The following is a 24,427-nucleotide window of genomic DNA, read 5'->3' on the forward strand; positions in this document are numbered from 1 at the left end:
TAGGTGCTGGGTTAGAGTGGTAGGTAAAGCAGGACTGCCTTCATTGAACTTATAGGAAAGTAGATATTTTTCATATATCTCATAAATCAACATATCATGGCAAACTATAATACATGAGGGTCAGGAAAGAATCTGTGGCCTGGCATATGAAAGAGGAGCAGGAGTTAACTAGCAAAGGAAAGCAAGGGAAAGTGGAAGAGAAAGGCAAGCCAAATAATCAGCCTGTGCAAAGGCACTGAGGCAGGAGATTGTGTGGACTATTTTGAGAAATGTAGGAAGGAGAGTGTGGCTGGGAGAAGGGAGTGAGAGTAGAGGTTGACAGGGGCCAGATTATGCCGGGGATTTGGGCTTTAGTCCAATAATACAAATAATAATGGAATAAAATGGCTAACATTTATTGAGTATTTACTATGTGGGATTTCATATTTATCTCATTTGTCTCCATGATTTGCCTTATAAGGTAAATCAATTTATTTTCTAATTTTAAAGATGAAGAAACGTACCCAAGGTAGCACAATAATAAATGGGGGAGCTGCCATTCAAACCCAGGCAGTCTGACTTCAGGGCCTGTCCTCAGCAGTCCCCTCTCTCCCCCACCTTGAAAGGTTTACTCTGAGGATGACAAGAGCTCGGAGGGAACGACTTTGGGGAGGGCCTCTAGAATCTCATCTCCAGCCCTAGCACCTTGCACTTAGGAGCTACCTAACTTTGGCTATGCTTCTTCAACTCTGTGGGCCTCAGCTTCTCCATGAAAGACTGAGCTGGATAGCCTTGGAGATCACTCTCATCCTGACAACTGCACAAGGAGAGGCCAGGTGAAGCTGGAGGAGTCAGGGAAGGCTTCCAGAAGAGTGACTTGGGGTAGGGTTTGGGAGTGAACCAGGCCCCCACAGAATCCTCAAACCCATTGTTCAAGTCTCTTTGTGCCAGGCCCTGTGTAAAAAGCTTGTGACTGAGATAAAGACACCACAGACTCATCCTCAGAGTTTCGTTCCTAGCTAGGGAGACAGATCTGTTGGGAAAAGATGGGGTAAGGCAGGAAATGGAAGGGCAACCCTTGGAAGTAGGATACAGGGGTTAAAGGTGGGTCTGCAGAGCATCCTGGGAACACTAGAGGAAGACCAGCTGCCTGGGGGCGCCAGGAAAGGCCTGTCGGAGGACGCTTTTCTCTTTGTGAGCATTTGCTGGGTAGGGGAACTAGCCCAGGAGAGAACAGATAGAGGGCCCCCAAGGTATATGAGACTAGCATGTCCAGGGAGTGTGTTCCTTACAAGTGGATCTCATGGCTGGGACATGGGATGGGAGAATGAAGACAAGGCTGGGGGTGGCAGAGGTCATAGCATGAGGGCCTTGTTTGCAGAACCAAGGAGGTTTTAACCTGAAGGCCTTGTGGCCTCAGGCAAGAGATTGGGGGGTGGGGAGATTCAGAAGCGTTGGGAGCTGTGATGTTTTAGAAATAGGACAACCAATAGGGCACAGGGCCATTTCCTCTATTTGGCTCATAGATCTGATCCCTAGGGCATGAACACATTTTAAGGATTTGTGGAAATGGTTTAGATCTGGAAAAATAAACTAATTGGTTCCAAAATACAAAGAAAAAACTGCAAAATTAAAGCCAATGAATGTGTATGTGTTTACAGAATATAAATTATAGCTTAAATATCAATATGAATAGCTAGCTAAATAGCTGGGCCTTTATTGTCTTGTCTTACAAGTTGTATTTAATATGAGATATTTAAATTTGTTGGATGTAATGTAGAATGGGACCCACTGAAGTCTTTCAAAGGCCTTCTATTTGGGTGATGTGTTGGGTTGGATTCTGTTTGGCTGTGAATAACAGAAGAATCCTATATAATAGTGATTTCATCACACTTGATGTGTATTTCTTTACGTAAAAGTGAGCAGTCCAGCCTGGAACAGCAATTGTGCTCCACCAAGTTCTCCAGGCCCCAGGCTCCACCTTGTCTTGTTATTCTGTTTCCTCAGTACCTGGCAGTTGCAGCTGCATTCCAGCCTGGGGAGAAATCAGAGTGTGTACCTCTCCCTTAAAAGATCCTTATTTTCCTTCACATCTCATGGGCTAGAATTTAGTCACATGACCATAATGCAGGTTGAGTGAGATGTTCTTTAGTCTGACTGTGTGCCTTGCTAAAAACCAGATATTCTATTACTTTGGAAGAGTCAGAATTTTGGGAGACAGGCTATCTGTTTGTGATTACACTCCAAGAAGAAGGTGGAGGGCAGACCCAGTGTGCAGCAGAGAGGGGTTTGAGAGGAGATATTTAGTAGAACTGTTTAAAAAGTGGAATCCCCAACATCAGTAATACTGGGTTAAGGGCAAAGAAGGAGTAAACCAGGACAACTTCAGCTGTCTTTCTTAGCTGGGAGACTAAGAGGTAAAGACCCAAGAGGTGGAGAAGGATTTGGAGAGGTGGGTTCTGCTTTGGAGATACTGAAGGTTCTATAGGGAACACCTTGGGTTGAGAAGGGAGGCTGGAACATAGGGGGAGAGAATTAGAAGCCCCAGAGCAGAAGCTACGGAGGAGCTCTAACCCCTCCCCTACCGCTCCCCCCACCTCCTGCAGTGCCGCCCACCATCAGCGTGCCCAAGGGCAGGGCAGTAGTGACTGTGCGCGAGGGCTCACCCACCGAGTTGCAGTGCGAGGTGCGGGGCAAGCCGCGGCCGCCTGTGCTGTGGTCCCGGGTGGATAAGGAGGCTGCGCTGCTGCCCTCGGGGCTGCCCCTGGAAGAGACTCCCGACGGGAAGCTGCGGCTGGAGCGGGTGAGCCGCGACATGAGTGGGACCTACCGCTGCCAGACCGCTCGCTACAATGGCTTCAACGTTCGTTCCCGGGAGGCCCAGGTGCAGCTGAACGTGCAGTGTGAGTCCCATCGCCCCACCTTTTGAGCGATCCATCAGGGTTCCCAGCCAGGCTTGCCCCTAGTCACCTCTTCACGGACCTCAGTCCAACCAAACCCCCTCACCTACTGCTGATATCTCTGCTCCTTAACACCTCCGTGCCCTAAGACATGGAGGTCTGTGGCCTTGGACTTGCTCCCACCATCAAGTGTCTCACCATCTTCATTCCCAGGGACCCAGTGAGCAAAGGCATAATCTGGACAGGTGGAAATGGGGGTTTGAAGGAGGAGGAAGGACAGTCAAGGGGAACACGTTGTGTCTGCTTGTGTAACCATGAGTAATCGTGTGCTGACCCTTTTCTAAGAGCATTTCAAGGCACCAATTCATTTACCTTCCGTAGCTTTATGAAGAGTTCATATACATATAGGGAAACTGAGTCACAGAGAAGTAATTTGATTTAGATCTCCCGGTTAGACAGAAGCAGAACTGAGATTTCAGCCTTAAACCACCTAGCTCCAGGAAACCACCTCTAAACCCCATCATTAAGCTGCTCTTCTTGGGGATGGGAGTAAGGGGACCGCTTAAGGCAAGCACAGAGGCTTGGGAAGCGTGGCTGAAGGGAATGCCCGGAGGGAATTGCAGATCTGGGAGGCATGAGTGTGGCGATCTTGAGTGTGTTTCGAGTGTGTATTTGCCCTGAAATGCTTCCAGGCTGGGGGTCACGGGAGTGGGGGCTAGTGAGTCGTCTCTCGGCGGGGAGAGGGGGGCAGCTGTCAGAACCCTGGGGGGGGGGGAAAGGCCCTGCTGACCGCCGCCCCCGCCCCTAGTCCCTCCGGAGGTGGAGCCTAGCTCTCAGGACGTGCGCCAGGCGCTGGGCCGGCCCGTGCTCCTGCGCTGCTCGCTGCTCCGAGGCAGCCCCCAGCGCATCGCCTCGGCCGTGTGGCGCTTCAAAGGGCAGCTGCTGCCGCCGCCGCCCGCCATCCCGGTTGCAGCCGAGGCCCCCGACCACTCCGAGCTGCGCCTCGACGCCGTCACCCGCGAGAGCAGCGGCAGTTACGAGTGCAGCGTCTCCAACGACGTGGGCTCCGCCGCCTGCCTCTTCCAGGTCTCGGGTGAGCATCCGGTCGGTCCTTCCCCGCTCAACTAAGCTCGCAGCGAGGACCAGACTCCGCCCCGACTCCGACTCTGCCCACCCTCGGCCTGGGCTGCGCCCCTTTGCAGCCCACCTACACCTGCGCTAAGCCCCGCCCCCTTTAGCTCAGCCCCCTTCCTTGACCTCTGACAACCCTACCCCTTGCAAGCCCCTCCTCGGTTAAGCTTCGGTTTCACCTCTCTCGTCCTGCGGGCGCAGGGTCCTGTCCTTTAGCAGCACATTCACGCGGCGCCTAGCCCCGCCCGCCCACCTGAGGCACACCCTCCAGTTACGTCCAGTCCGGGCTCTTGGCTTCAGGCCCCGCCCCACGACGGCACCTGTAGCCACGCCCACCAATCCCCGGGCCCCGCCCCATATCTGCTTTCAGGCTTCCAGCCCCTCCTGCTCCGCCCTTGACCCCAGAGATTTAGGACTGAGACGACTCTCTTTCCGCTTCCCCGGTCCCAATGGAAGGGGCCTGAGCTGCAGCTCAGAGAGAAGACGGCCCTGAACCGCTTCTCTGGAATGGCCTGAGGGGCGCTGAGCCAGCTAGCGCACCTTTCCCGAGCTGTCCCCCAAGAAGCCCAAGCTCCTTGGTGCCCAGGATTCCCTCTCAGCCCCATCTCTCCAAGTCATTCCCCGGTGGGCTGATTGGGGCTTCAGAAAGGGGTGCAGGTCGTGGTCAGATGGAGGGGACGGAGGGAGGCTGATGGAGTTACTGACGCCCCTTTCTCTTCTTCCATTTGGGGAGAGCCGGCTCCCTGTCAGAGCTGGTGGCAGTGCCCCAGGAAGAGAGCCCCACCGTGCTTGTTGCCTCTTCCACCGCACCCCCAGCTCTCCCAGCAGCCCCCAAGCGCCTGGGGCACCTGTAGCTCTTGTTTGGATCGCCTTACTCAGCAGCAGGGGCCAGGACCCCAGCACTGGCCGCCTCCCCAGCCCCTCCACACCCCACCCAGCCCTACCAGCTAGAAGCCCCTGTGACATTTCCCACCTCCTCCCCTCTCCCCTCTTCTCCCACACTCTCCCTGTCTCCCCACCTCTTTGCCTCTCCATTCCTCTCTTCTCATCCTTTCTTCAATATCCTTGACTTCTCCTGTCTTTTCTCCAATCCTCTTTCCCTGTATCTTTCTAACATTTCTTTTCTGTCTCCCCCAAATTCCCTTTCCTCTACCTTTGCCTTGCCTCTGTTCTCGCCAATACACCTCCCGGAATTCCCCATCTCCCGCCTCCCCACCCCACCCTCATTCTCCCCAATCGCCTCTTCTCACACCATCTCTCCTCACAATATTTCCTTTCTCTTTGTCTCCCCATACCCTCTCTCTGTCCCACCCTCTTCGGTCTCCCTCTCTGGTGCCTCCTCTCTCTGTGTCTCTCCCCACCCCTCTCCCTCCACGGCCCCATGCCCCCCATCCCCACCCTCTCAGCCAAAGCCTACAGCCCGGAGTTTTACTTCGACACCCCCAACCCCACCCGCAGCCACAAGCTGTCCAAGAACTACTCCTACGTGCTGCAGTGGACCCAGAGGGAGCCTGACGCTGTCGACCCTGTGCTCAACTACAGACTCAGTGTCCGCCAGGTGGGCCGAGGGCTGGGGTGGGAGGCACGGGCCGGGTGCAGGCTGACCCTGGGAATGCTCATCAAGCCAGGGGGAGAGGTTGGAGACAGCGCTTGCACCCCTTGACCCTCTTAGAGACAACACTTCAGAGTGAGAAAGAACGTGTTCTGTCCACAGCAGCAGGAGCTAGGGTTGCTGGGGACCTGTCCTTTCTGGACCCATGCTCTGAGCACAGCCTGAGACTTGGGCAAGAGTCTGCTGGGTTCATGGGAGGAGGAAGGGGGCAGAGCCAGCTCTGCTCACACACTACAATATACTTCCCTTGGTCAGGAGTTTAAGGCTGGGGCTTTGTCTTCTCCCCAGGGCCTCTAGAATGCGAGACGAGAGCCACTATGCTGGCCTTGTGTCCAGCCTTATTTTCTGTGATTCTGCCAGTGCAAGGGGTAGTTGGTATGGAGATTAAGGGTGTGGCTCTAGGGCAGACTGCCTAGCCCAGGAGCCAGCTCTGGATGACCTGGGGCAAGCTCCATCTGTTTGGCCTCAGTTTCCTCATCTGTAAAATGAATGTAATTATAATATTCTACTTTATGGGATCATTATTTGGGGGGGGGAAAGGAGTTAATAATTGCAAAGCACTAGGATAGTACCCAGCACATGTTAATTGCACTGGATGTTTTGCCATCGCTTTTTATTAAGCTCACCCAGGCAGGTAGGCATGGAAGGGATAATGGCTCTCTCCCAAATGAGGAAACTGGGGGCCTGGCTTCTTGATTCATTGCTTTCTCTGCTCCCTGAGGCTGCCCCCCAAGTCACACCAGGGCCTGAGCTGATGCTCTGGTGGAGGGCGTGGCCTGCTTGCCTCTGACAACTCCCTGTATCTACAGTTGAATCAGCACAATGCCATGGTGAAGGCCATCCCAGTGCGGCGTGTGGAGAAAGGGCAGCTGCTGGAGTACATTCTGACTGACCTCCGCGTGCCTCATAGCTACGAGGTCCGCCTCACGCCCTACACTACCTTCGGGGCCGGGGACATGGCCTCCCGAATCATCCACTATACTGAGCGTAGGTGGCGATGGGAGGGTGGGAAGGGTGGGTCCATCTCATGCCCCAGGGGTGCCTCCACCCTGCCCACATGGTTCCTGAGCTTGGGGTTTCCCACTGTGCAATGTCCCACACTATCACTGCAGGCCAGGCCCCGCTAGCCCCCCTGTCCTGACTCTGGGCACCCTGCCTTTGGTCCCAAAACCCTGGCTCTCCCTGCAAACCCCATTTGGTTTCATTCTGACGTGGTTTTCCTGCTTTTTTTTCCTCAGCCATCAACTCTCCCAACCTGTCAGGTGAGATATCCCCCCACCCACTTCTCCTTCCTTTTAGGGACACAAAGCCTTCCTTGGTGGAGGAATGGCCCCCTAGAGATTCCTAGAGAGAATGGGGTGCAGGCCAGCAGCTGCAAGGAGAAGCAGAAGGCAGCAGGGCTGGGTTCAGAGATATTTGCATCCAGTATTTTTTCTGGGGCTTAAATATAGGTGAGGGTTTTTAGGGAGTGGAGAAGTGATGTCCGGGACCCTGTCATCCTAACTTGGGCCCTGTCATCCTCACTCTGCACCAATCACTGTCCCCCAAAGAAAAATAGAGGCCAATCCTTATCTTCTGTTCCCTGGGGTAGGAGTCCCTCAATGAAATCACCGCCCCCAAAAGATGTGTGTACAGAATTCAGGGAGCCCATGAACTTGAAACCTGGAAGGGCATACAATTACTTCTTTATTTTTCCTGATCTGTAGCAGAAATTTAACATGTGCTTCAGTGATGAATGCAGGCAGCATACCACAGAAGTATACTCCGTCCCCATGACTGTCTTCAGCAGAAATCCGATGTTTTCCCATCACCTTAAAGTTGTTGCAACCATCTCTAAATATCATTTACATTCATTAGTTTCTCAAAACTCTGGCCACTATTAGACCTAACACTAGATCTTGTGATTTAATTAGATAATGGAGAAGCCCACTTATTATTATATGAAAAATTTGTTTTTTAAGTACTTTGAAAGCTATGTTGCAACATAATTGATTTCCTTGTGTATTTCACCGTGTACATCTAAAATCATTATTCTGAGTTGGAGTCCGTAACTGCACTAGCTGCCAGAAGGGTCTGTGGCACAAATTAGTTAAGCAGTGCTGTTCCAGAAATGAATTTATCAGGGTCTCCATTGCCTGGTTTCACGAGTGCTGATGGCTTAGGTGCTTGGGAGCTGCCTCAGGGGTGGCCAGGAGGGCAGAACTGGACCGGGGGACCTAAGCAGGCTGACCCTCTTTGTCTCACCCCTATGCCTCACCCAATGCAGACAACACCTGTCACTTTGAGGATGAGAAGATATGTGGCTACACCCAAGATCTGACAGACAACTTTGACTGGACGCGGCAGAATGCCCTCACTCAGAACCCCAAGCGCTCCCCTAACACCGGGCCCCCCACCGACATCAGCGGCACTCCTGAGGGTGAGGACTTGGCCTGCTATATTTAGAATGGAGGACAGCTTCAGGGGCCTATTGTCTGGGATCTATGTCTAGTCTAAGGGCAGAGGCACAGTCCTGCCCTTAGAGAGCCCCAGTTTGAGGGGGAAGATGGTTCTGCCCTGACACAGTGTCAGGACGAAGAGGAGCTGCAGCAACGCTAAGAACTAAGCCAAGAACATTGACCAGGACTTCTGTTTTGGGAAGCAGGGAGGACAGGGTGGGATAGGGTAAGGCTGGGATTCAGACAGCTGGGGCTAAGGTAGAGAAGGAATTGGGTGGAAAGAGGCCCAGGTGGGGTGAGGTATCCCTGTTGGCACATCTCCCCTCCCCTATAGGCTACTACATGTTCATTGAGACATCAAGACCGCGGGAGCTGGGGGACCGAGCCCGGTTGGTGAGCCCCCTGTACAATGCCAGCGCCAAGTTCTACTGCGTCTCCTTCTTCTACCACATGTATGGAAAACACATTGGTGAGTTGGGAGGCCAGCTAATCTGCCCCCAGTGTGTGCTGGGGCAGGGAGGCGAGAGGCCTTCTACAGGAGGTGAGGGACTGGCTTCCCAACTCAGCTGAATCACAGATCCTTGGAGGGCTGTGGAGAGGGGGCAGGGAGGAGTCTAGAGCCAGCACTACTGAGGTTTGATATAGCCTGAGTCTGCAAAGAAAATGGCTCCAGCAGGATGTGCTGGAAGTCTTGGAGGGGGTAGAGAAAACAGCCAAGAAGCTACATGGATTGAACTCCTTTAGGGGGTGGGGGCATCTGATGTACCGCACGTGGTACATCTGGGGTCTCCTTAATCCTCACAACCACCAGGCGGAGGAGGAGTTACCATATACGTTGTGGAGGTTAAGCATTTGCCCAAGACCGCATAGCACATTGCAACCCAATTCTGTCTGATTCCCCCAAGCTCATGAAGGGTGCTGTGACATGAGCTGTGAGAGTGTGGGTGTGAACCTTTGGGAAGAGATGGCACTGGTAGGGATGCCATCTATCAATGGCAGCCGTCACTCCCGAGCCCCTGCCCTGTGCCAGGCCCAAGGGACAAGCTCCTGTCCTCTTGGCACCTTGGGAGAGATGGGCATTAACCCCAAGTTGAACTGTGACAAGTCATGTCCACAGCAGAAGGAAGGGGGCAGCACGGCTGGTAACAGGGAGACCTCTGGGGACCTGGCTAGGGAAGACTCCACTACCAGGAAATGACCATTTAAAAATTATTTATGTACTCATTTCTTAATTTATGGGAAAGGTAATACATTTCGCATAGGTCAAAAGGTAATGGAAGTGCCGTCCCACCCTGCTCCTGCCATCTAGACCCCTTCCCTAGAGGCCATCACAGTGTCAGAGTTTTGGGGCAACTTCCCAGAAGTACTTTATGCATATAGAAGCCAGCACGTATGTGTTCTATTTCCCCCATCTTATACACGCTGTTCTGCCTCCTGTTTGTCTCTCTGTGTGTGTTTCCAGTCATGCCTTATCAGACCACAAAACTTCATTGTGTCTCTGGATTAGACAGGAGAGGAAGTGATGTTCATTTAGAATGAATCTAACGGCTCATTATGGAGAAGACGCCACTGCTCACAGGATAGGTCAAGCTGACCTGCTCAGCTAAAATGGGATGGGATGGAAAGTTTGCATCCAGGGACCCCAGACCATCCACACAAACCGGTTTGCCTGTGGCCGGGTCTGGAGTTCAAGAGAAGCCTTCCCTGAGATAGCTGAGGGCTCCCCAGCTCTCTTGTTTGCAGCCCATGCAAACTAACTCTGGTTAACCCTAGTTTTAACACTAAAGAGTCCCATGTCTCAGGCAAACCAGGATAGTTGGCCATTTCCCCCCCAAGTCAGGAAAGACACTGGGGCCTCAGCTGCCAAGAGGAGTCTGCTGGGTCTAGTAAGGCCCCTGGAGATCAGGCCTTATGAGCCGGGATGCTGGATACCTGGGAATGGAGACTGCCCTGGGGAGCCAGAGTTTCTGCCATGTTCCCCTTAGAACAAATACCAGTAAAATTTTCTGGAAGGAAGATTTGAGTTCAACCTATGGAAGACCCTGAAAGTATCAGAGCAAAGGAATGGGCTATCCTGTCCCTGGCCTGGAGACCTGTCCTGCAGGGATGCTGTGGGAGGGACTGTTTCAGTCCCCTTCCATCGCCATCTTCTCTAGCCCTCCTATACCTAATCCCACCCTGCCTGCTTCTCTGACTTCATTTTCTACCCCTGTAGAAAATGCCCTGTTCTGCTAGCACCCGACTGGCCCCAGCACACTGGTCTCCTTGCTTTTCTTTAAATACTAGAGTATTTAAATACTTTTCTTTAAATACAATCCCTACCTTCAAGACCTTTGCTCATGGTGTTCCCCCAGCCTAGAATGTTCTTCCCTTGCCCACATTCATGTCTCCTTAGCAAACACCTCTAAATTATCTCTCTATCCCTTTTCCTGTATGATTTGCTCTGTAATGCTTACTGCCAATAGAGTGTAAGCACCAAGAGGGCCAGGGTCTCTGTCTTACCTACCGATGTATCTCTAGAGTCTAGGACAGTGCCTGGCATACAGTGGTGCTCGAATAGTTGAGTGAATGGATGACTGGATGAATGAATGATAGGGAGGGCTGGATGAACTGTGAGGTAACTTCTAACTCTGAGATTCTATGAAAATCTTTGATGGTAGCCATGGAAAGTCTTAATTTGTTAGTTGACTATTGAGAACCAATAGCAATTTGACTCAGACATTCCCTCTAGGAGTCAAATAAGGAGAAGACATGAATTCTAGTAACTGCCACAAGGCAGAGCAAAGGGTGGTTTGGGCCTCGAGGGGCTATTGTAAAAAGACTGAGTCCACAGGAAGCATAGAAGGCTTCTAACTCCTGCCTGGGAAGACTTCTTGGAGGAGGTCATATTTCAGAGAGCCTTGAAGGATGAGAAGGAGTTGGCCAGGGGAACACGGTAGGGGAAGCCATGCCAAGCAGGGGGGCAGTTTGAGCAAAAGCCCAGAGGCAGGGAAGCTGGAGCACATCCAGGCTCCAGCATGTCATTAGGTTTGGCTTTGAAGGTGAAAAGGAAGATGGGGAAGAATGTAGTGAGCAAGCCTGTTGTTAGGAGAGGCTGAATTTCTTGAATGCTGACCAGGGCTGACTCTGGTGACAGGCTGTCAGGAAGCCCTGAGCAGGGAAATCCGGCAGCCGATGGGATGGATGCTCAGGGAAGGGCAGAAATTCAAATTTTTGTTTGAGCAGTGAAAAGCTGGGGTTCCCCCTTTATTGTCCTTGGGTCAGGATGGTAGAGGAGGAAGAAGAAGAATTGAGGGAATTGAGGCTAGATTTTAGGGGGTTGGAGCAGGGGGGAAGAGAGCAGACTCTTTGAATTGGGCCCTTGCTGAAGCCATCATGGCACCTCCGGGCTACTCTGGGCACCTTGGGGGTGCCTGCAGCACTCTCATGACCCCATCTGCTGGTGAGGGTCCCCCACCCCAGCCTGGATCTGCTGCTAGGGAAGGGGTGTCTCTTGCTGTCCTGCCCCTCCTCTCCGCACTCCTCCCACCCCTCCTGGCAGCTCTGGGCACCAGCTGTCCCCAGACCTTGTGTCTGCTGGCTCTCCTTGATCCAAGCCAACTCCTTTCATCTCAGCAGGTAACATTTGGTGGCTCTCCCCCACCAGGGGCCTATCTGGTATCACAGATGGTGTGGCTTTGTCTATGGGCAGCGCCATGGAAATGCCAGCCACCAGGCACTGTCTAAGATTGATTCCTCTTCCCTCCCACCCAGAGCATTCGTGTCAAGGGGGTTTGAGGTGGGCTGGAAGAGCCAGGGAGGGGACATGGTATTGGCTGGCTCAGTTAGCTAAGCCATGATCCCCTCCCTCTCTTCCAGTCTCCTCAGTACCTCCAGAATTCTAGAGCCCTGTGGCTGTGGGAAAATGGGCTAAGCACCCACAGGCTAATGCCACCAAAATTGCATTGTTGCTGTTTTTATACTATTTTTAGCACATATATAAATACCTTTCTTTAACTCAACTTACTCTTTTTTTCTTAGCTTTGTTGTAAGCATCAATGTTAGAGAAATTGTGGGTTTAGAGAGCTAGCTAGGCACCTCTTAAAACACACATAGAAGTGTGTTTTCAATTCAAAAAAATTTAAAGTCCATTTCTGAGCATCCAGAAGCCATCCCATGCGTCGTGTCCTACCAGGCATTGCATTTTGTGCTTTGAGAATCGTGTTCCTTGTTCAGGCACAGACCCCACTACCCTGAGACAGTTCCCTTTGCGAGGGGAAGGCTTGGGATCTGGGGGGAGGGAAGGGAGGTCAGGGGGTAGGCTGGGGAGGGATTAACTGATTAGGAAGGAAGGAAAGAAATGAAAGAAAATGTGCAAATTATCCTGATGAACTAAGTCTTGCTGCTGCCTCTGTCTTTCCCATGTTGGGGTTCCCCTGGGACACTGGACTAGTCTGGGATTGGGGAGAAGGTCCTGTCCAGTAGGGGCAGTGGGAGGGGAGGGGCTTGGTGAATGAGAACGGATGGGGTGCCCTTGTCTAGACCTCACTGCCCCTTTCTCCTCAACCTACACAGGCTCCCTCAACCTCCTGGTGCGGTCCCGGAACAGAGGGGCCCTGGACACACACGCCTGGACCCTCAGCGGCAATAAGGGCAACGTGTGGCAGCAGGCGCATGTGCCCATCAACCCCAGCGGGCCCTTCCAGGTGAGTGAGCCTCTGAAGGCTCTCCCAGCCCCTGGGGGATTGTTCTGGTCAGGAAAAAGGTAGGAAGGCCTCGTGCTTGTTCCTGGGAGCTGAGGAAAGGTGGGGACCCCTAGGTAGATTGAGGGGAAGGGGACCTTCGATGCCCACAGAACTTCCCTAACCCTTGCTCCCTGCTCTCTGACCCTACCCCAGATTATTTTTGAGGGGGTTCGAGGCTCTGGCTACCTAGGGGATATCGCGATAGATGACGTCACGCTGAAGAAGGGAGAGTGTCCCCGGAAGCAGATGGATCCCAATAAAGGTGCAAGATGGGAAGGGAGTGGAGGCACCTGGCCTGTGGCGGGCAGTGTGGGTGGCACCTTTCTGTGTCGGGGAGTTCTAGGGTTTCTGGGATGCTTATATCTGTGAGAGTGTGAACACTTGAGACCCCTGGCTCCAGCTATGGAGCCATGAAAAGACCATAGAGCCCTTCTGCGAGCTTACTGAGTTATTTACACAAAGTGCCTCAGGCCTGTGTCTGAACACGTGTCTGGTATGTCTGGTATGTCCAGATGTGAACATGCCCCGTCCCCACCCCCAAGGCCAGTATTTCCAGCGATAACAATTCGAGTTTACTGAGCTGTTACCAGTGTATGTCTGGTCTCTAATATTCACAGTGGTCTTTGAGGCTCTTGTTTACAGTTAGAATCATTTTACAGATGAGGAAGCTGAGGCCCACCGAGGTTGAGTAAATTGCCCGTGTCTTAGTGAGCCGAAGAGCCAGGATCTGGAGCCCAGCAGGCCAAGTTAACCTCCAACCACGCACCTCACATCTGTGCTTATAAGTGTGTCTGATGAGCATTGAGGGCAGTATCCACCCTCAGCCCCCCACCCTACCCCGAAAGAGAGAAGGGAGAGTAACCCGCCAGCCTATGACCTGCCTGCCTGCCTGCTACTCCCTGGGCCTGCCGAGCTGACGAGAGCCCTGGCCTGTCTCCCTTCTCTCTCCCATCGCAGTGGTGGTGATGCCGGGCAGTGGAGCCCCCTGCCAGCCCCGCCTGCGGCTCTGGGGGCCCATGGCCATCTTCCTCCTGGCGTTGCAGAGATGATGAGAGCTGCGTGGCCCCTACCCCGCCCCCGGCACACCAAAGTGTCCGCATCGTACCAAAGACTGACCCCCGCCAGCTGGGGTGCCCAGGGGCAGGGCTGGCCCACCAGGAGGGGGCTTGCATTGGCTTCAAGGACAAGCAGAGGACAAGGACGGAGGCCCAGCACTAAGGCCCTGGGGATGGTCGTTCGACACACGCACACACTCACACACCCACACTCACACACACAGAGATATATTAAAGCACAAGTTTCTATCCAACCTGCCAGCACCTTCTTTACTGCGGAGACAGGGGACTTCGCCTGCCACCCCAGGACCTTGGCACCACCTAGGCCTTGTCCTGGCTGTACCTGTGGCGTGTTTCTGACCTTCCCCTGACCCCAAAGCCCAGTGGCTTTACCAGAAGGGAACCTGAACAGAAGGATACATGGGGCCCTACCCTTGCTGAACTCGGGGACTCCCTGGGATGAGGGCAGGCGGGACCAGGCAGGACTTTGTGAGTTCTTTGAACGTCCCAGTGTAGGGGACAGCATGGGAGGTGAGACACCTGCTGCATGCCCAGGGTGAGGGCCAGAAGGTAGAGACCCCAGGTCACCCGGACCCCCTGAGGTGTTTCTGGGATGTCATATTCCCCTTCCCTCACTGTGTGCTCTTTGAAGGGACCCAACATAGGGTCTTGAACCTGGGCATTATGAAGATGGACACTTCTCACCATCCTGGCCCACCCCACTGCACCCCACCCTGCAAACTGCTGGATTGCTGAGACCACAATCCCCTAGTCAGCTGGTAACTTCAGCTCTGAGCTGTGTCTCCAAGGAGCCAGAGACCAGCCTTCTTCTGGGGTGAGGCTTGACTTTGAGAAAGACAGAAGAGAAGTTCTGCCTTTGCAATTTTGTATCCTCATCTCAGATACTGAATTTGGGAGTAGAATGGAGCCTCCATTTCTTATATACTTGGTTTGAAGGTGTTCCTGCATAGGAAGCGGTGGGTAGGGACTGTCCTTGTCCCCCACTGCGAAGCATGGTCTAGTTGATGTTCTCTTCCCTGCCCAGGATCAGTATAGAAGGGGGGCATTATAGAGTTAGAGTGGGGATGGGGTAGTTGGTCACGATGTTCCCTGGGAGCTTTGTGAGGCCTCCCTGTCCTTGGGGCCTGGGGTAAGAGCCTGAGATGGGTGTGACCTCTGTTCCTCAGTATCACCCCTGAGCCCCAACCCAGCCATCCAAGGGGGGGAGAAGGCCCAGCACTGTCCAGGGTGAGTCTTCCTGCGTGTGTGCATGTGGCCCTGTGTCTGTGTGCTTGTGTGTGTCTGTGTGTGTCCATCTGTGTCAGTGTGGTGCTGTGGGTGCATCTCTGGGCACAAGTGGGTGCAGATATGTGTCTGGGTGTGTGACTATTCCCACATGTCTGAGGCCGGGCTGTGCACGAGCTCTGTGAGGGCCTGTGTACGTCAGCATGCATGTCAATATTCATGAGTGACATGAATGTTTATAGGGTGCTGGCCAAATAGACTGCTCCCCGCCCTCCTCTCTGATCTCAAGCCGCCTGCCACCACATGAATTTCTATCTGTCATCCCCTATAGATGACAAAGAGCTTACAGATAACCCTTTTGAAATGTAAGCACTTCAGTGTGGGGGTGTCCCAGGCCTTCTGAGCGTTTGGTGGAGACAGATGCAGACACAGGGCAGCAGTGTGATGCCAGGCAGGCAGGGAACCAAAGCAAATGCTGCCCATCTCGCTGCTCTGCCAGGTCTGTGTTATCATCATCAACAGCTGCTGTGTGGCCGGGCCAGGGCTGGAGTGGGGCCTCCTGAAACCCGACCAGTGTGGCTACTTTCCCGGCCCAGGCAGGACCTCTGTCCGAAACGTGTGATCCCAGGTTTACAGAACAGCCTTCTGTTGTGCCTGCTGAGTATTGTTCCCTAATTGTCCCATCTGTGCAGGGTCTGTTGCCCCAACTAGACTGTGAGCTCCTCCTCTGAGCCTTCCAACCCTCTCCCCACCCACCCCAACCTTGTGCCCAGCACAAGTGGGCATGTTATGGAAATCACTCAGCAGGCTTGGCCCAGCGGAATGAGTTCTAGAAATCCATGGTTCCCAGACCTGGCTGTGGAACAGGACCACCAGAGGGTCTTTTAGAAAGCACCAATGCTGGGGCTCCACCCAGAGTTCCTGATTTAATTGGACTAGAATCAATCTGGCAACAGAAATGTTTAAAAGCATCAGGAAAACCTGAGATGGGAACACTGGCCTCTCAACCTGTGGGGCTTCCTCTGCGGCCTGTCATGTGACTTCTACATGACTGGACAGCCGGACACAGAGCCCTGGGCCTCCTTTCCTCAAATGGCCTATGAATGTACCCAGAGCCCTGGCTGCTCCATGATGGGAAATGTCTCCCCTGTTCTCCTCCACATCTTGGGTGTATGTTGCTGAGATGAACAGCATACACGTGGCCCCCGAGTTGTTCATCTGTCTGGAGAAGGGGGCATAGTCACATGGGCAGAGAGTGCAAAGTGATGGTGAGACTGACTCAAGGGTGGAGTGGTCTGGGTTCACAGTGGCCCGATGAGATGCTGAGTCCCAGGTCCTCGTGCATGTGTTTGTGTATGTGTGTGTGTGCATGTGCACATGCACATCAGCGGGTTTGTAGGCAATGTGGGTGTCGATGTGTGTAAGCACTCAGTGTGTGATGTGTGTACCTGGAACTGTGCCACTCTGTGGGACTGAGTGAGTGTCTCTGGTGACGTATGAGCCATCGTTTGTGTATCAGTGAGTCAGCACCTTGGTGCCAGTGTCGCCTGTGCTGGGTGTCTCTGTGCCAGCGCATGTCAGCGCCTGTGTGTTGGTAGGTGGCCTATGAAGACCCCAGTCCGGGGAGACAAGACTGGCTGGATCCAGTGCATCTCCCCGGTGGCAATCTTCCCCCTGTGTCAGGGTGGCTGAGGCATTTTGTGGCCTTAAAATGAGGAATCCAGGGTCACCCTTCAGTGTCCCTTCACTCTGACCCCCTCCAGGTTGGTTTCTGGAGAAGAAACTCCTGGGGCCAGGTATGTACAGGTAGGAGGAGAGTCTTGACTTAACTGTCCTTCCTTGGGACCTGGAGGTGCAGGGCTGTCAGCAGACCAAGCCCCTCCTTCTGGGCCCTCCTCACCTCTCTGGGATGGCCCTGGCTCCTCTTTCCATTTTACTTCCCTTTCTCCCTGTGAAAGCCCCTGTCTCGGCTGTGAGTGTGGCGTGGGCCCCAGAGGTCCAGAATCTCATGATGTGATAAGAAAGGTAAAGCCACAAGAGGGCAAGGGACTGACTCAAGGTCACACAAATGGAACCAGCCTTGGAAGCCAGAGCTTATAGCCTTAGGGGTGTCACACCACTGAGCAGAGCCCCTGAGGTCTCCTGCCACAGGCCTGCTCAGACTACCCTGTTGATGGTACAGATGTTGGACACCTGCCCTGGGCTTGGCACCATCTCCTTGCCTCAAATCCTGGATTCTCATCCCAGGTCATTTCTGGGTGCCACCTGAAGGCTGCCTGTTCCTGCCCTATGCCCACACTGGCTGTAGCCGCTGCCTCCCGCCCTGGGCTCCCTGACAGAAGGGACTCTGTGTCCCCTACCCTCCCATCCCCTCTGTCTCACAGGAGCCTGGGCTGGGAATGAAGGTGTCCTGGTGTCCTCATCCTGTTGACACCCCCCCTTAGGATCAGGAGGGCCTGACGGAGGAGGGCTAATCCTTGTGTTTTCTTCTTGGACAGCCCAGGTGGGGGACAGCGTTCCCAAGGTCTGTCCCCAGGGAAAGGGGTGGGTGAACCTGCTCTGAAGAGTCCCCATGGGACCACTGCTTGAGGTTCTGGATCCCAGGGAGCCATCCCCATTTTCAAAGGCTGGATAGCATCCCTCTCTGTTGAGTCAGTATGTGTGAGGGTGTGTGTGTGAGGGTTTGTATATGCATGAGGGTGTGTGTGTATGCATGAGGGGGTGTGTGTGTATCTGTGAGGGTGTGTGTGTGAGGGTGTGTGCTGGAGCAGAAGGACCACTCTTTCTGGAGAATCCCCGGACCCTTAGAGCTGGATGGGACCTTAGAGACCATCTAGCCCAGTGCCCCCGCTGCACAGGTGAGAAAGCTGAAGTCCAGAGAGACAACACATGCCCATGGCCACCCTGTCTCCCTCGTGTCACCTGCGTTCATTTCCCAGGGGTCCTACTGGGAAGACCCTTTGCCATTAGCCACCCACATAATCACCATCTCAGCCCAGGTCTGCTGGCCCCTCTGCCCCAGTGGTCTCCAAGCACCGTTCCTGCCCCCCCCCCCGGTGGTCAGCTCACCAAGGCCTTTACCTCCAACCCAGGGGAAGGGGTAGGGAAGGAGGGGACTGTTCCAGCCCTGAGGCCTCAATGACTTGGGAGAAAAGCCAGCCCTTCCTGCCCAGGTCCACCCCACCACCAAGGTAAAAGCACAACAGGAGACCCTCATTAACGGGTGAAAGGTATTGGGGTTGTTTTAATTACACAACCCTGCCCTCACCCCTTTGCCTTGTTCTCTGTCTCCACCCCAGTCTCTATCCCCTCTTTGTCCCTCTTTCACCTCACCCCCAAATGTAACCTCTAGTTGCGGACGCGGTTGTTTCAATCAATAAAGCTGCAGTGTTCTAGCATTCTGGGTCAGGCTGTGTGTGTTGGGGGCAGATAGGCCAGGGGTGAGCAGGGAGGGCAGGCCAGACTGGGAGGGGGTATGGGTGAGAGGCTGGCGGGGGGGGGGTGCCTCTCAGCCCCCTGGAGCAAGCCCTTCTCATAGCATCAGCTACCACGGATCCAGTATCCTGGGCTCCAATCCCATGAACCCAGGTGTCCTCATTCATCTGTTCTTCAGTGAATATGAGCCAAACCCAACCTCTGTGGGGCTCCTGTTTAGTGGGGGAGATGGATACTGAGGTAATAATCATTCCAGGACATATGTCATTACAAATAAAATTGGTGCAATGAAAGAAGGGAAGCAGGGGTTCTTATTTGGGTTGGAAGTTATGGGGAAAACTTCTCTAAAGAGCAGACATTTAGGAGAGGTGTAAAGAATGGTGCTTGTCTCCTGGGGCAGAAGGAATCTTCTAAGCGGAAGGGAGACCTAGAAAACTTGAGATAGGGAAAAAGGACAAAGAAGGAGAAATAAAGCTGGTTGGCCACTCCTACCAACTTTGCCCTTTCTCTTCTCAAAACCCCACACCACCAGCCTCCTACACGCACTGCCCCCCTCACAATCTCTGTGTTCATGTCCACTCTGCATTCTACTGGGGAGTCATGGATATAAATATCGCTGCCTGGGGCCTGCTGTTTCTAGAAGACGTGAGAAGATTCACTCTGGAGGGGAAGAGGGTTGGCAGGCACTAGGAACATATTCCTTGGTTCTTCTGTCCGTCACCCCTCTGGCAGTCCATCCGTGCCCAGGGCACAGCTGTGACAGTGACCCCGCCCAAGGGCAGGTTCCATGCAAACAACGCAGGCTGGTCTGGGAACTTACAGAACAGAGTCCTGTGTTACTCACAGTCACTCCACCCCGCCCCCATTTTTGTAGATGAGGAAACTGAGGCTCAGAAGGTGCTGTGGTTATCCACACTCATAAAACTAGGAAGGGAAAGAACCTGGAGGCCCATCTAGCCCGCGGCTCTGCTCCAGTGTTCCTTCACAACAACCAGATCCTCTCTTTCTCTGCCCCTTTGGGGTCATTGAGCTTTTCTCACCAGTGCATCCCCAGGGGATGGGGGAAGCAGGGTTCTTTGCCGTGTGGCCCTCCGCTTCACGTGGGAATTGTCCCTGATCCTGTTTTTCTATTTCTAGCTGACTGACCTTTTTACATATGTCCTCTGTGGAAAGCTACCATAACACCTTTTCAGAGAGAGGCTGTGTATAAATAAATCCAAGAAAAAAGTCAAAATTTTTCTCCTTGAAGTCACCCCAACCTCGGGAACAGGCATCCCTCCACACTGCTTCTTGAACCCTCTGCTCCTAAATTCATCTTTCCAGGGCTTGCGGCCCTATCAGTGCTCAGCATGTCTCCCTGCTCTGAGGTCAACTTGGCAGGCCCCCCAAATGCAAATCCTACCGCTGAGTCTATCACCCTGTCTCTTTAGCAGTTTAGGTCTTTTAAAAAATGCTTTGATCTTCCCATTTCTCTAAGGCCCCATGAGGTCAGTGAAAGCTCAGCTGGGTGGACTCAGTACTCTGCAAAGCTTCATTCCATCTATACAAACTACCTGGAACCCCACTCTTGGTACCCCACCCCTGCAGAGGCCCCCCACCACACCAATATACTCTCATCCAGGAGGCAGAAAGAAATGGAGAAAAACCTGAGTGGGACAGGCTGAGACTGTCAAATACCCACAGTGTGGACAGCCTTTGAGTGATATCCTAACATAACGCTGCGAGGGAAAGACAAATTAGAAGGGATTCTGCCTTTTACCTCATCTTTTAATATAACAAGACATGTATGGATGTATGTGTGTGTGTATTTTTTAAGTCTGAAAAAATATTCACTGGGATATGAGCAGTAGTTATCTCAGTGGTGAAGTTCCAGAAGCTTCCAGCCTCACATCTTCAGGTTTTGCTGTATTGTCTGAATATTTCTACATGAATGTGTATTTTTTTTTAACAGCCAGGAAAAAAAAAAAATCTATCTTCTCAAGAGAAGAAAAGCCAGAAGTCATCAAGGACTATAGATTAGAAATAAAGGTCACTTTCTGTTCTTAACATTATTTTTATAACTATACATCACAGGGATTAGAAAAGGGCTTTGAACTTAGGCCATGGAATCTTTTCCTGCTGATTTATTCAAATAAAAATACTCAGACAGTTGGGAGGAGAGGGAGAAAAATTGGTTTGTGTTGACCAGCGACAAGGAGTTGTGCGTCAAGTGAATAAGAAAAATTCCAAGGAGAATAATATCACTTCCAGCAACAAGCACTAACATTTGGGGGTGTGCCTGTTTGGGGTGTAGTCAATTTGGACATGGGTGCTCGCACACGTGTGGGTGCTCCTTGGGACCCTGTTGGCAGCCTCTGGGAGCGCTGGATTCTCCCTCCCTCATGAATGTGAAACCATTTAATGAGGCCCCCTCCAGCTAAGGTGGGTGTGCAGGCACAGCCCCTGGGAGGGGTGTGGGCAGGGCTGGGGGGACTGCAGTGGCAAGAACTGTGTTTGGGTCCTTCCCAGGCCCCTCCCCCATCCAAGTGACAGAACACCCCTCCTGGGAAATTCTCCAGCCTGGCTGGATGCTCCAGGCCTCTGCTGATCTCCACTTCGAGACTAAGGTCAGAGGGCCTCCCTGGTGGCGCAAGGGGTTAAGCACTGCACTATGAAGCTATCCACAGCCTCTGCAGCATGAGTTTGATCCCCGGCCGGCCAGAGAGAAATCCACATGGCGCAGCAGACCTCTCCTGTCTCACCCGCTGCTCCCCTCAGCAGTGTATTTCAGTCAGTCTGCCTGTTCTGTTCCCACTCTGTCTCTGGTGAATCCTCTCACCCCCTGCATCTCTGGCCTGTACCCCAGCTCTTGTATGCATAAATAAATACATCTTTAAAAAAAAAAAAAGACTCAGGTCAGAGAAGGGAGAGAGGGACTGAGGAGAGATGGAGAGACAGGAGGCCTGAGCCTGTGGTGAGGGGACAAGCACTGCCAGGAGGGGCTCGTCGCCTCCAATAAGGCCAGCCCCATAGTTTCCTTATAATTTGGGAGAGAGAGTGGGGAGGTTTGAATTGAAGATTCTTCCAATCCTAGGAGTCAGTGAAATGAGGCGTGGGGTACTCCTAAGCGCTGTAGAGAAAGGGACCTCCGCAAAGGGTAAATGGAAATCTCAGGGACATCGCCCTACTTCTGTTTGTGGAGCTGAGTGTATGGCTGTCTCTGTTCTCTTCCCCAACACTGGGGACCCTGGTACCCAGGCTTAGGTACGACTAGTCAGCCTGCTCCCTTTCCATGCCCCCCATCCCTGGATTGGGCCCCTCCCCATTGAGAGGTGGGTAGGTGGCAGGAGCGGTGAGCCAGGAGTCTTGGCTCCTGGCCCAGGTGGCAGTGAGGGGGTGGCAGGCTCAGCCTCCGGGCTCCCTGCCCAGGGGCGGGCAGGCTGCTGTGCTCCAGTGCTCACCCCGGCATGAGCGGGACCAGCAGGGTTCTGGCTGAATCCTGAGGCAGAGGGGTCTTGGCAGGGTTGGGTGAGGGGATGTTGGGGTCACCGTGGGGCTGAGCAGAGGCAAAGGAGGAGAGACAGACTGTCTGTCGGTAGGGAGAATGGCTGCAGGGTGGGGGGAGGCTGCAGGTGGACCTGGGGTGTGTATATGGTAGCAACTAGGTTGGGGGGGTCATCTTACCCTGCTTGATTCCCCAGGGGCATCAGGAGAGCGCTATCCAGCTCAGCCTCTCTCCCCTGATGGTGAGGACTTCCAATAAATCCACCAGCTTCCCCAGAGGCCACTGGCCAGCCCTGGACACCATCTCTTGGAGTGAGGGTGGAAGTGGGTGGGGGGAGAAGCCTATACTACACTAGGTTTCATAGATGTCCCTTTACCATGAATATAGAGAGGGGGACAATGTGGGGTGCAATAAGAGTAGAAGGTGCCCATTTCCCCACCCCCTAAGATGGGAGAATGAGACCCTTTTCTTTGTTTAAATCTTGTGCAAAGTAGGTCCAGGATGGATCAATCTCCCATCCCCCTGGGGGCCCTGCTCCCTGGTAACTTCTGGCCTGTGGAGGGGTGATGATGGGAGTGGGGTTCATTTCTCATCCCTCAGTCCAGATCCCTAACTTCTGGTGACTAGTCTTGGCTCTATGGAAATAGTCCCTCTTTCTCTGCCCTCGGGCCTCCTAGCACAGGGCCACACCTTAAAGGCCTCCCACATCTCTTGTATTTCCCTCACCCCCTGGTCACCATGGGAACAGCTTGGGGCTGGCGAAGGTGTCTGTTGCCTCCAGACCTGAGCAGTGTTCAGTGTCTCCTGGTTGGGGAGAATTGAGTCTGTCTGGAGAGATCACCCAGGTTTCAACATTGAAAGGGCCCTCCAATGACCAGCCAGCTCTCCTACAACACCCCCCAGGCCCGCTCCAACTGTGCCCAGTGACTAGGAGCTCAGCACTCTGCAGGCAGGTCGCTCCTCGCTGGCCAGCTATTGTTCCTTCCCACCCTCTGTATCTTCATGGAGAGGATTAGAGGGATGGGGGAGGGGGCTCTTCTCTGCACCCCAATGTTTCAGAACAGACTGGGGAACTCTAGGCTGTCCCTCTTGAGTCACTCTGTGGAGGTTGTGGCTCAGCCTTGAGAAATGAGCCAAGGCCCGACGGGAGGGACAGCTGCCGGGGTCCCTGAGCCTGGGTTCTGGTCCAGGTTCTGCTGGATCTTCTTTTGTTGCTGTGTCTGGGCTTCCATCTTACCATGTCTAAAATGGAAAGTTTGAATTAAACAATTTACTTCCAGTCCTAAGGCTCTGACTTCGGGGCTCTGTTTTATTTGCTATTACAGAAAAGGATTAGGCATAGGAACCACCACTCATAGTCCAAATCACTTTTAAGATATACCCCTGGGCTAGCAAAGGATGAATTCCTGCAACGTACATCTATCTGGGAGCACACGTCTGGGAACCAGCACCCTTGCTCGTCCCCGCAAGTCCTTGATCTTAGGCTTGACTGAGCCTGATTTCCTTTTCTGGAAATTGCATTCTCTTCAAGCCAGGGGGGATTCTCCTCCCCTGTTGCCTTGTCAGTCACCTTGGCCCAGCTCTCAGGTGCCCTGTCCACCCTGAATCTACCCAGACGCTTTTGAGCCTGTGTCCCTCACCACCCACCCTGACCCCAGGAGCTCTGGCCAGCTTGCCTCTAAAGCAGGAAAATCCTCATCACTCCCCCTCCATTGTCTGCTTCTGCCTTCCTGGATCCTGACACTCCAAGTTCTCCCATCTCCCAGAGCTGAGTTGTACTTTTACCTTATGCTGTTTTTTGGTTCTTTCATTCACTCACTCATTCGCTGCCTTAGTGAATGAGCTGTGTCAAGAGCTGCTGGTCACTAATACTACAGTCACTTCCTTTTTGCCCACCTCCTATTACACAGCTTGAAACTGGAGGCATATAATTTTCAGCCTCTCTTGCAGCTAGAGCCAGCCTCTGTGACCTAGTTGTAGCCAATAAAATAGAAAGTAATCTGCCTGGGGCTGTGTGCTGGCTGCTTCCTGCTAGAGTGTGAGCATCACCAGAGCAGAGACTTAGGTTCCAATTCAGAGCTGGACACTGAGAGACAGTAGAATGCTCGGTAAGTATTTGCTGAATGGGTGAGTGAATCTTCATAATTCCTAAGGACAGGGTTTATGTCTCTTCCCTTAGACTGGGGCTCCCTGAGGCAAGGCTGTGTCTCTCTTCAGACTGGGGCTCCATTAGGGTAGGGCTGTGTCTCCCCTGAGACTGGGGCTCCCTGAGGCAGGGCTGTGTCCCCCCTCAGACTGTGGCTCCCTGAGGCAGGGCTCTGTCCCACCTCAGATTGGGCTCCCTGAGGCAGGGCTGTGTCTGCCCTCAGACCGAGGATCCCTGAGGCAGGGCTGCGTCTCCCCTCAGACTGAGGATCCCTGAGA

At 53.2% G+C, this 24,427-nt stretch overlaps 1 protein-coding gene across 2 annotated transcripts in view; it reads left to right on the forward strand.

Annotated features, from left to right (window-relative positions):
• Window positions 1-13,891, forward strand: part of MDGA1 (MAM domain containing glycosylphosphatidylinositol anchor 1) — a gene marked incomplete at its 5' end in the record, with an annotated part of 55,483 nt that extends 41,592 nt beyond the window's left edge. The window contains 10 exons of one of the 2 annotated variants that reach the window (XM_084228146.1): window positions 2,586-2,882; window positions 3,688-3,972; window positions 5,417-5,568; window positions 6,432-6,609; window positions 6,861-6,884; window positions 7,889-8,041; window positions 8,395-8,529; window positions 12,615-12,745; window positions 12,938-13,046; window positions 13,742-13,891. In XM_084228146.1, coding sequence (XP_084084272.1) covers window positions 2,586-2,882; window positions 3,688-3,972; window positions 5,417-5,568; window positions 6,432-6,609; window positions 6,861-6,884; window positions 7,889-8,041; window positions 8,395-8,529; window positions 12,615-12,745; window positions 12,938-13,046; window positions 13,742-13,833 — 1,556 coding nt within the window. In that variant the 3' untranslated portion in view covers window positions 13,834-13,891. The remainder of the gene's footprint in view (window positions 1-2,585; window positions 2,883-3,687; window positions 3,973-5,416; window positions 5,569-6,431; window positions 6,610-6,860; window positions 6,885-7,888; window positions 8,042-8,394; window positions 8,530-12,614; window positions 12,746-12,937; window positions 13,047-13,741) is intronic. The other variant, XM_084228147.1, reaches the window with a different exon arrangement.
• Between the last annotated feature and the right edge of the window lie 10,536 nt (window positions 13,892-24,427).

The sequence above is a fragment of the Talpa europaea genome, assembly GCF_964194135.1.
Source record: "Talpa europaea genome assembly, chromosome: 2".
NCBI classification, from domain to species: domain Eukaryota; kingdom Metazoa; phylum Chordata; class Mammalia; order Eulipotyphla; family Talpidae; genus Talpa; species Talpa europaea.